General features: G+C 42.6%; 1 protein-coding gene across 5 annotated transcripts in view; it reads right to left on the bottom strand.

Moving 5' to 3' along the window:
- USP15 (ubiquitin specific peptidase 15) overlaps positions 1-12,436 on the bottom strand; it is a 519,523-nt gene that overhangs the window by 473,517 nt on the left and 33,570 nt on the right. For all 5 annotated transcript variants that reach the window (XM_030217240.1, XM_030217241.1, XM_030217242.1 and 2 more), the window contains exon 2: positions 8,716-8,843. In XM_030217240.1, the coding sequence (XP_030073100.1) occupies positions 8,716-8,843 (128 nt within the window). The remainder of the gene's footprint in view (positions 1-8,715; positions 8,844-12,436) is intronic.

The following is a 12,436-nucleotide window of genomic DNA, read 5'->3' as shown; positions in this document are numbered from 1 at the left end:
GTAAAATGTCCAGACAACAAAGGTACAAAAAAGTATTTTATTCAGAATTTATTAATTGGAATATGTCAGCTTTTTGAAATGTGTATCTGTGAAATTTTGCATGTAAGTTTCAATTTTTCTGGTATTGCTGCATGCTGAGTCTGACTTCTTTAGTTAACTTTCCAGTTCAGTATTTTGCCTTCATATTTTTTGCTTTCTAGTTCCTTGTGTCATGTGTTTTTCACGAGGTAGTGTATTGGTGTTTTAGAGCCTGGTGTAATTACAGTTCTGCCTTTTCACGCATAAGGTTGCAGCTCGTCCTGTCCTTGGAATTAGTGCTGTTATGGTTTAGTAAGGTTATGAGTGTGTTTTTGCACAAGTTTGTGTATAGTGTATTGCAGTGGAGAGATTGTGTGTTGGCTTTACTGAGGTGGCACCAAAACATCAGAAAGGGTGTAGAGCCTAAATCATGACACACTACCTCTTGAAGGATCTACATATAGAGCTTATGCATTTCTAAGGTCAACACTGGCATGGTATGGGAAAGGGGGTGGGGAAATACTACTGGAGTGGAAGAGGGAGTGCTGGGTAAGGAGGAAAGAAGGAAGGAAAGGAGAAAGAGCTGGCTTGATATCTCATACATATTCATTATGGTTATTCCCAAAAAAAGCCAGCTCTTTTTCCCTTCCTTCCTTCCTCCATATTAGCATATCATTTGCATATGTATATATGCAAATGAATATGCTAATATGCTCCGCCCCATCCTTTGCCCCCCCAAATGAAACAGTCAAACTACGCCTATGATCTACGCGGATGAATTTCTCTGGTAAGTGAACATTATTTTGCTTTGTGATTTGGGAACTTAAAGATTGGGGTTAAAGGAGGAATTGCAGGTTAGTGATAGGCAGAATAAAAATTTAAAAAAGCAAATTTTAACAAGTAATCTCCATAATCTTTTCCCCTTAGTTTTAAAACTTGAACTTTGTACCACAGCATTAACAGATAGCCTCTAGCAGGCACATAAGTACATAAGTAATGCCACACTGGGAAAAGACCAAGGGTCCATCGAGCCCATCATCCTGTCCATGACAGTGGCCAATCCAGGCCAAGGGCACCTGGCGAGCTGTAGGATCTAGTTTGAAATGTCTATATGCGAATGCCAGAAGCCTAAGAAATAAGATGGGAGAGTTAGAATATATTGCACTAAATGAAAAATTAGATATAATAGGCATCTCTGAGACCAGGTAGAAGGAGGAGAACCAGGGGAAACTGTCATAATGGGGTACAAATTATATCGTAGTAATAGGGTGAATCGAATTGGTGGAGAGGTAACATTGTATGTTAAGGACAGCCTTGAATCAAATAGATAGAAAATTCTGCAAGAAACAAAACTACTACTACTAGTTAACATTTCTAAAGCGCTACCAGGGTTGCGCAGCGCTGTACAATTAACAAAGAAGGACAGTCCCTGCTCAAAGGAGCTTACAATCTAAAGGACAAAAAGTGCAGTCAATCAAGATTGAGGCAGTCTAGATTTCCTGGATAGAGGTACAATGGTTAGGTGCCGAAAGCGACATTGAAGAGGTGGGCTTTGAGCAAGGATTTGAAGATGGGTAGGGAGGGGGCTTGGCGTATGGGCTCAGGGAGTTTATTACAAGCATAGGGTGAGGCGAGGCAGAAAGGGCGGAGCCTTGAGTTGGCAGTGGTGGAGACGGGTACTGAGAGGAGGGATTTGTCCTGTGAGCGGAGGTTACGGGTAGGAGCGTAAGGGGAGATGAGGGTAGAGAGGTAGTGAGGGGTTGCAGATTGAGTGCATTTGTAGGTTAGTAGGAGAAGCTTGAACTGTATGCAGTACCTGATCGGAAGCCAGTGAAGTGACTTGAGGAGAGGGGTGATATGAACATATCGGTCTAGGCGGAAGATAAGACGCGCAGCAGAGTTCTGAACGGATTGAAGGGGGGATAGATGGTTAAATGGGTGGCCAGTGAGGAGCAGGTTGCAGTAGTCAAGGCGAGAGGTAATGAGAGAGTGGATGAGAGTTCGGGTGGTGTGCTCAGAGAGGAAAGGGCGAATTTTGCTGATGTTATAGAGAAAGAAGCAACAGGTCTTGGCTGTCTGCTGGATATGGGCAGAGAAGGAGAGGGAGGAGTCAAAGATGACTCTGAGGATGCCGGAAGATGAGACGGGGAGGATGAGGGTGTTGTCGACTGAAATAGAGAGTGGCGGGAGAGGAGAAGTGGATTTGGGTGGAAAGACAATGAGCTCGGTCTTGGCCATGTTCAGTTTCAGGTGGCGGTTGGACATCCAGGCAGCAATGTCGGATAAGCAGGCCGATACTTTGGCCTGGGTTTCCGCAGTGATGTCTGGTGTGGAGAGATAAAGCTGGGTGTCGTCAGCATAAAGATGATATTGGAAACCATGAGATGAGATCAGCGAGCCCAGGGAAGAGGTGTAGATTGAAAAAAGAAGTGGTCCAAGGACAGATCCCTGAGGAACTCCAACAGAGAGCGGGATGGGGGTGAAGGAAGATCCATGAGAATGTACTCTGAAGGTACGGTGGGAGAGATAAGAGGAGAACCAGGAGAGGACAGAGCCCTGGAACCCAAATGAGGATAGTGTAGCAAGAAGTAAATTATGACTGACAGTGTCAAAAGCAGCGGATAGGTCGAGGAGGATGAGGATGGAGTAGTGACCTTTGGATTCGGCAAGGAACAGGTCATTACAGACTTTAGTGAGTGCCGTTTCTATCGAGTGTAGAGGGCGAAAACCGGATAGAAGCGGATCGAGGATGGCATGAGAGGAGAGAAAATCAAGGCAGCGGCTGTGAACGGCGCGTTCAAGTATCTCGAAGAGGAAGGGTAGGAGGGAGATGGGGCAGTAGTTGGAAGGGCAGGTAGGGTCTAGTGATGGTTTTTTGAGGAGTGGTGTGACTACAGCATGCTTGAAGGAGTCAGGGACAGTTGCAGTGGAGAGAGAGAGGTTGAGGATTTGACAGATGGGGGGGTGACAGTAGGAGAGATGGTGTTTAGTAAGTTAGTGGGGATGGGATCAGAGGAACAGGTGGTGCATTTTGAGGAGGAAAGAAGGTGGGCGGTTTCCTCTTCGGTGATATCAGGAAAAGAGGAGAAGGAGGCCTGGGTTGGTTGGTTGAGGGAGTCGGTTAAAGGGTGAAGAGGAAGAGGTGGCTTGGTAGTGAATTCGAGGTTGATCTTCTGCACCTTGTCACGGAAGTAGTCAGCCAGTGATTGAGGAGAGAGTGAGAGGGGGGGTGGGAGCGGAGGGCACTTTGAGGAGGGAGTTAAGGGTGGCGAAGAGACAACGAGGGTTGGAGCCGAGAGAATTAGTCAATTGGGTGTAATAGTCCTGTTTGGCAAGGAATAGGGAGGACTGGAAGGAGGATAGCATGAATTTGTAATGAATGAAGTCACTATGGGTAAGAGATTTCCTCCAGAGGCGTTCAGCAGATTGGGCGCAGGAGCGAAGGTATCGGATGCAAGGGGTCAGCCAGGGCTGGGGATTAGTACACCTTGTGGGACGGGAGATGGATGGTGCAGAGCAGAGGAGAGAGTGGCATTGTAAGTAGAGACAGCCTTGTTGACAGACTCGGAGGACATGATGGACGGGAGGAGATTAGAGATACTAGAGGATAAGGTGGGAGGGTCGACAGCCTGGAGATTCCTGAAAGTAGTGGTTAGTGTTGGGCAGGACTGAGGGGGAGGGTGATGAAGTGTGAAGGTGATCAGGTGATGATCTGAGAGAAGAAGAGCAGAGGTGCAGAAATTGGAGGTGAGCAGGTAGAGGAGAGGACGAGGTCAAGACAATGGCCAGTTTGGTGAGTAGGGGTGGTGGAGCTCAGCTGGAGGGTTGAAGGAGGATGTCAGAGTGAGGAACTGAGATGCATAAGAGTCGGATGGGTCGTCAGCATGTATGTTAAAAGTCTCCAAGAATGAGGGACAGAAACATCATTCTGGAAGTCCAAATCAAATATATTCCGCGTATTAAAAAAGGAGAACGGAAGACCAAACGACAGCTGGCATAGTTAAAAAGTGAGGTGAAGGAAGCTATTAGAGCTCAAAGAAAATCCTTCAGAAAATGAAAGAAGGAACCGACTGAAAATAATAAGAAATAGCATAAGGAATGTCAAGTCAAATGCAAAGCGTTGATAAGGAATGCAAAGAGGGACTTTGAAAAAAACATTGCGTTGCAGGCAAAAACACATAGTAAAACTTTTTTTTAGATATATTAAAAGCAGGAAGCCGGTAACAGAATCAGTTGGACCGCTAGATGATCGAGGCGTAAAAGGGGCAATCGGGGAAGACAAAGCCATAGCGGAGAGATTAAATGAATTCTTTGCTTCAGCCTTCACTGAGGAAGATTTGGGAGAGATACCGGTACCAGAAATGGTATTCGAAGCTGATGAGTCGGAGAAACTGAATGAATTCTCTATAGACCTAGAGGATGTAATGGGGCAATTTGACAAATTGAAGAGTAGCAAATCTCCTTGACCGGATGGTAGTCATCCCTCAGAACTGAAAAATGAACTTGCGGAACTATTTTTGGTTATATGTAATTTATCCTTAAAATCGAGCGTGGTACCGGAAGATTGGAGGGTGGCCTTAAAAAAGGTTCCAGAGAAGATACGGGAAATTATAGACCGGTGAGTCTTAAGTCGGTGCCGGGCAAAATGGTAGAGACTATTATAAAGAACAAAATTACAGAGCATATTCAAAAGCATGGATTTAGTGAAGGGAAATCTTGCCTCACCAATCTATTACATTTCTTTGAAGGGGTGAACAAACGTGGATAAAGGTGAGCCGGTTGATATTGTTTATCTGAATTTTCAGAAGGCGTTTGACAAAGTACCTCATGAAAGACTCCAGAGGGAATTAGAGAGTCATGGGATAGGAGGTAGTGTCCTATTCTGGATTAAAAACTGGTTGAAAGATAGAAAACAGAGAGTAGGGTTAAATAGTCAGTATTCTCAATGGAGAAGGGTGGTTAGTGGGGTTCCCCAGGTGTCTGTCCTGGGACCACTGCTTTTTAACATATTTATAAATGACCTAAAGATGGGGGTAACTAGTGAGGTAATAAAATTTGCTGACGACACAAAGTTATTCAAAGTAATTAAATCGCAGGAGGATTGTGAAAAATTACAAGAGGACCTTACGAGACTGGGAGACTAGGCGTCTAAATGGCTGACAACGTTTAAAGTGAGCAAGTACAAAGTGATGCATGTGGGAAAGAGAAACCCGAATTGTAGAAACGTCATGCAAGGTTCCATGTTAGGAGTCACTGACCAAGCAAGGGCTCTAGGTGTCATCGTTGATGATACGTTGAAACCTTCTGCTGAGTGTGCTGCGGTGGCTAAGAAAGCAAATAGAATGTTAGGTATTATTAGGAAAGGAACGGAAAACAAAAATGAGGACATTTTTGTATGCCTTTGTATCGCTCCATGGTGCGACTGCACCTCCAAAATTGTGTTCAATTCTGGTCGCCGCATCTCAAAAAACATATAGTGGAATTAGAAAAGGTGCAGAGAAGGGCGACAAAAATGATAAAGGGGATGGGACGACATCCCTATGAGGAAAGGCTAAAGCGGCTGGTGCTCTTCAGCTTGGAGAAAAGATGGCTGAGGGGAGATATGATAGAGGTCTATGAAATAATGAGTGCAGTGAAACGGGTAGATGTGAATCATCTGTTTACGCTTTCCAAAAATACTAGGACTAGGGGGCATGCGATGAAACTACAAAGTAGTAAATTTAAAACAAATCGGAGAAAATTTTTCTTCACTCAACGTGTAATTCAACTCTGGAAATCGTTGCCAGAAAATGTGGTAAAGGCGGTTAGCTTAGCAGAGCTTTAAAAGGTTTGGACAGCTTCCTAAAGGAAAAGTCCATAGACCATTATTAAATTGGACTTGGGGAAAATATTTCCAGGATAAGCAGCATAAAATGTTTCATACTTTTTGGGGGATCTTGCCAGGTATTTGTCACCTGGACTGGCCGCTGTTAGAAACAGGATGCTGGGCTTGATGGGCCGTTGATCTGTCCCAGTATGGCAATACTTATGTACTTATACCCAATGAACCTGACTTACCTACAACCTTGAATAAACTGATTACTTGTATATCAATTCAAGAATGGGCTAAACACAACAAACTTTGCCTGAACACAAGTAAAACCGAGATTCTCTGGGTCCTTAACACAAGTGGATACATACCCGACATCAAAATCTCTTTTGGAAAGTATGAACTCCCCCTCAAATCACAAGTCAGGAACCTTGAAATACATATGAGTTTATCTTGTTGGGCAGACTGGATGGACCATGCAGGTCTTTTTCTGCCGTCATCTATGTTACTCTGTTACTCTGCTTCCCTAAAATCCAAGCAACCTTCAAGAGTGGAGGAGTGGCCTAGTGGTTAGGGTGGTGGACTTTGGTCCTGGGGAACTGAGGAACTGAGTTCGATTCCTGGCACAGGCAGCTCCTTGTGACTCTGGGCAAGTCACTTAACCTTCCATTGCCTGCCGCATTGAGCCTGCCATGAGTGGGAAAGCACGGGGTACAAATGTAAAAAAAATAAAATAAAATAAAAAATAAAAAAAAATATTCTACTATCTGCAACAGCTATGCTGCCTCTCTCCTTACATAGATAAGGTAAATCTTATCCCAGTTATGCATGCCATGATAACATCAAGACTGGATTTACTGGAATGCACTATATAATGGTCTGACTACAAAGGGCCTGCACCAGCTCCAATTGATTCAGAATGCTGCAGCAAGACTCATAGAAAGCTGCCTGCAAGCGACATGACCACACCACACCATTTTTGCAAAAAACTTAATTGTCTACCAGTACAATACAGTGCTAAATTTAAAACTATGTCTGATCTTCAAGGCCCTTAAAGGAAATGGCCCCGAGTACCTGAAGATTAGGATGATCCTCTAAACACCTCCAAGGACACTAAGGTCCTCTCAAGGACTATAACTAACGACGGCCCTTAAAGGAAATGGCCCCGAGTACCTGAAGAATAGGATGATCCTCTAAACACCTCCAAGGACACTAAGGTCCTCTCAAGGACTATCACTAACGACACCCTCTCCAAAGCACATTACACAATGTGATACCTGCAAACGAGCCTTCTCTGGAGACGCCCCCATACTCTGGAATGAACTCCATGAAATGCTCCACTTAACACAAGACTATCTCTAGCTCAGGAAGCCAGTGAAAGCTTGGCTCTTCAACCAGGCTTTTAATGGAAGAAGTAACTAACTTGTTAGTCTCACACATACACACACAAGGAATGACACAGGCTGCACATACTGCAGCAGGACATGTTTATCCACTCCTACTCTAGCTGGGATAATATTTAACAATCTCTCTGACCTCATGTGCACCGTTCTTTAAATTAGGCACCTTATTTTCTAACTCCTCTTATCTATATGTTCCATCTTTGCATATACCCTTCACTATTAAAATGTTCTACTACATATTGTGTTGACATTTTAAGTAGTATATTATGCCATACTTTGTATTGTCATTTGAATAGTTTTACTGCTGTAATTGCCTATTGCTCATGCTTGATTTATTCTTTACACTACCTTGAGTGAATTCCTTCAAAAAGGTGGTAAATAAATCCTAATATAATATTTAAAAAAATGCCGACGACGAACACATTGTAGAACCGCCGAGCAAGAAAAAAAAAATCAAAAGTACTCACTGTAACATGGTCCGCAGGCCACAGAAAGACACTGGAGTTTTATTCCTGTCAAAAGTTGTCCTTTTTATTTTTTCCTTACGCTGGCTATTTTTTTTGTTGGTGGTGGTGGTGGTGGTGGTGGTGGTGAGGAAGGCAGCGGAACAGCCAGTACACAAAGTTGGGAGCCAGGGGATCCTAAGATGAAGCAGGGACCCGAAGCAACAGGTATGCCTCCAAAGAGAACCTCAAATGGTCAAACACCCCCAACTCTCAACTGGCTAACAGCCCAGGAGAAACACCAGACAAAGAATCCAGAAGCTGATGAGAAGTCATCCACCACCTGCTGGAGATAGAGATATACTGGCTACTGAAAGGGCTGGTCATCCAGTATCACTCACTTCAGTTTAAGTAATCTCTATCTCCACCTGCTGGTAGATGGACACAACCCACCAGTGGCTGGATTCATCCTGCTGAATGCACTAAGGAAATAAACCATAATCACAATCTGAACTGAAGTCTCTTCAAGGTTTGCTAGTTTCAATTCATATCAGTTCTTAGAGTGTTTGTGATGACTAGTCATAATTATTTAAAACTGAAAGATAAATCAAATATAGTATAAAGAATTGCAGCAACAACAAAAAAATGTAATTCCCAGAATAAACACAAAATCAAAGCTTCACAAGCAAACATAGTATACTTATCAGTTTTACATAATGAAATGTGCCATGGAGCCTTAAAACAGTAATTGCTATGCGTACAAAGGCACACCAATTACTGGGGGGGGGGGGGGGGGGGGGGGGGGGGGAGAGAAAAATGTGTTTATAATATATTCTTCTCTAAAATCTCCTTGTAAGAAGATGCATTCCTGATTATCTATAGCAAGAAAGATGTAAGAAAAACACACTGTTAAATAAATTTGCAAGAAAACAGATGTTAAATAATTTCAGAATATAAAAATGTATGGCAAACTAAATTCAGGCAAAGCTATAGGGCAGAAAAGATAAAACTATTTAAGACAATTATTGTAGTAATGAATGACCTTTGAGAAGTCCGGTGTTATCAATGGGACCAGGGTACACATTTTGATCTCCCATCTGGTATTTGTCCCAGCTGTCAAAGCCAACATACTTTTTCCACTGTTTGAACCAACGGCTATCAACCAAATACCTGAGGTAGTGGGAGAGAAAAGGAAAAAATTACTGACAGAGACCCACACAGAGTTTCAGTATATTACAGCAGTGTTGACACACATATATACAAAATGCAGGTTTCTAATGTAACCACATCTCCTTAAAATTCTGTCCTCTCTCTACTTGTTTTTAAAATTTGGTATAGAGTTTATTTATAAACTTGCTAGACCACCTTCCAATAGCACACAGCAAAGCAGTTTATAATATAAAAACAAAATTTAAATACAGAAATATACGATTGGGTCAATTTTCAAAGAACTTTTACATTTAGCAGCTTCAGCTAAATGTGTAAATTCCCTATCTGTGGATTTTCAGTGGCACTATGCAGATACTCCTAGATTAGAGCAAAGGCAGAGTCGTATATTAAGTCATATACAGTGACTTAATATTGCCACAATATGTACAGTAGCTGACAGTTAGTCTACATGTATATTTAGCTTACATTAAAAAAAAAAAAGACTGATCAGACCCTAGGTCAATTTGTTCTGCGCCTTTGCATTCTTACTGCTAGTGCTGATGTTTTCTCCCATGTGAAAAGGAAAGGGAAGACAGACTCTTCCTCCTGGGTCTGGTCGACCTTCAGTGGTGCAGAACTATAGAATGACACAGGGACAAAGTTTGTCCCTGTCCCCACGAGCTTTGTCTAATCCTAGCTGCACACGCCTCAAACAGCTATGATTTTTTTATACTTAAATCATTTTATTAAAGTATAAAAAGAAACAATATTCTGTACAACTGATGTTTTATAAATCGCAAACAATACAGAACAAGGATCAACAAAACCCGACTCCCCTCTCCCCTCACAAATATCCCCTCCACTATCAGAAAAAATAAACAAGCCAAATTGCTACACAATGCTACATAGAAAATTCATGCTAACAGAATACCTCAGTCACACACACACAAAACACAAATGCCAAATATGTAATAGCTGACCAAAAATGATAAACATATTAAACCAAAACCTGAAGAGGCCACAGCTCTGAAAATATTAAAGGAGAATAAAGGGATCTAAGGGAGAGAAAGGTAGCACTGGAAATATTCAAAGAGAGCATGGAAACCTAAGGGGGAGAGAGGCAGTACTGTTTTGTTTCAGTGTCACAAAAACGTTTTTTAAAAACCTCTCAGGCTTAGTGGCTCTAAAAGCACGAGACACTATATAGTCAGAGCTGGGGCTCAGTGAGAGAGACAGCAAGCACCGTGTCTTACAATTAACCTTCATATTTCTTAATTTCTCAACGCAGTTAGGAAGCAGGAGAAATGCTTGGTGCCTCTTTTTCTGCTATCTTGGAGCCAAATCTCATGGTAAGATCTGCAACACTTCGCTTTGTGACAGCCTGAAAGGAGGTGCCTAAGTGTTTCTCTTGCTTCCCGGACACATTGGGAGATTGAAAGAAGGGATCAGAGGCTGAACGGCAATGCAGTAAGTACAACGCACACTAACCTCCAAGTACACTACCACAGCCCAGTGTTAGGCTCCAGCAGGTGGCCCCAGGATCTGCCAAGTTCGTTCAGTGATTGTTATGCCACTGTATATTCCTTAAGAGCACAAACGTTTCTGAATAGTCTTGTTTTTCCTCTCTCTCAGCGGGGAAGAAAGAATTTCAGTAAGAGGTAAACTCCAGAGCTGTAAGTCACAGATCCATCCCTCAGACTCCCTTGCACATTACTCACTCAGACATTTTGCTTTCATACATCCATTAAGTGTTCATTCACCCAGGATTCATGGCCTTCTTTGCCTCTTCCAATCCAGGCTGCACATTCCTGTATTATTTATCTTATTTATCTTATTTATCTTACGAACAAGATCCCCACAAGCCTTCTCTGGGCCCTTCCCTCCTCTGCCTGCTCCCACCTTTTGATGTAACTTCCTGTTTCACAGTATTTAATCTCCAGAGCCGAGGGGCTTGAACACCTTAATACATTGGACAGCATTCTTAAGGGAGCCTGCCTTTTGTTTTTTTATTCTTTACTCTTTATTTTTGCAGCATTTTGAGGACTATTTTTCCATGTATCAGTTGTTGCTGACATCAACCGTCCTGATTGGCGCCTGATGTTCGGTGTCCCTTTAAATGGGCTGGCACCATATTTTTTAAACTTTTCGCTCTCAGGCTGTCTCGTTGCGAAAGTCGTGGCAGCAAGTATGAAGCAGTTTGAGTGGAGCACTTTTCGGTTTGAGAAGTTTTTTCAGGCAGTTTTTATGTTTTTCTTTCAGATCTGGATTGAGTAGAGGTCTCCAGAGGAAGCGAAAGCGAAACAGATCTGTCAGGACCTCGTTCTCACATACAAATTTCTCCTGAGCATGGAGCATTGACGCAGGAACTTTTCCACTATTTAAGCTAAATGGTTTTGTTTTCATTTCATATTCACAAGTGTCATTATTTTTGAATGAAGAATGTTTTTCAATTCACAAATTGTGGGAGGATTTTTTAAACCTATGATTACTTTTTCACTGTGAGCCCTGGCTTGCCCAATTTGGCAGTCCGGTAAAAAAAAAAACTGTGGGGGGGGGGGGGGGGGGGGGCCGCAGTAGTATGAGGTTTTTTCCCTCACCTTTTGGTTGAACCAGTATATTGATGTGCTAGCTAGAGCGATCACAGTATAGTTTTTGTGTTTTACCACATGAGCACAGTGGATCGGATATACAGAATTTGAATACTTTTCTTGACAGTGGTTGGTCAAGTTGCAGAAAATGTGACTAATGTTACCAAGACAGCATCAGTACAAGCACAAACTCTGGAACTACAACAGTCACTGTCTTTCAAGAACAAACAGATGTATTGCTCCAGGATCAGAGGGTTTTTTTTTTTTACATCATAAAATAGAATATTTAGAAAATCAAACAAGGAAGAATAATTTATCTTTTCTGAACTTCCCTAAGTCACCAGTGATTTCACCAATTGATATGGTCTGGATGTAGAAGTGTTGGGATTGTCTATGGACACGACTTCCCCCTTGGTTCAGGCACAGTTCTGAGTGGAGGTACCCCAGACCAGTTTGAATTATTTTTTGGAATCCTCTTTGGAGGAGGACTCAAAGAACTATTTTAGTGGCTATATTTGCGCTTGTGCCCAATAGAAACACCATTTCGAAATTATACTTCAGACATATGAATGGTAAAATTATGCCTTACCTGCTGATAATTTTCTTTCCTTTAGTAGCAGCAGATGAATCTGCAAAGGAACAAAAGGAGTCCGAAGCAATGCTCGGTAGACATGCATGCATATTTTCAAAGCACTTAGCCTTCCAAAGTTCCATAGAAACCTATGGAACTTTGGAAGGCTAAGTGCTTTGAAAATATGCCTGAAGGAGTCCCAAGCTAGACTCGGAGAATACGAATGAGGTTTCAGGGAGAAGAAGGTCGCAGCAGTAGAAGAGCAAAGCATTCTGCAAGAAATGCACCACCTTCAAGTGCAAGGTCAGGCCAGGCCCTTCTGCAACCCATCCTGCAGAAAGAACTCAATCGCTGAAGAACAGACGCCCGCAATTAAGACCAAGCGTGGGCCGCAACCAGCCTCAAAAAATCCTGAACACCCGAGAATATGCGGTTAGAGTGGACAGTGGACCACA

This window comes from Microcaecilia unicolor, chromosome 10 (assembly GCF_901765095.1).
Source record: "Microcaecilia unicolor chromosome 10, aMicUni1.1, whole genome shotgun sequence".
Classification (NCBI taxonomy): domain Eukaryota; kingdom Metazoa; phylum Chordata; class Amphibia; order Gymnophiona; family Siphonopidae; genus Microcaecilia; species Microcaecilia unicolor.
The sequence above is the reverse complement of the archived record's forward strand: the minus strand, read 5'-3'. Positions and strand labels throughout refer to the sequence as shown.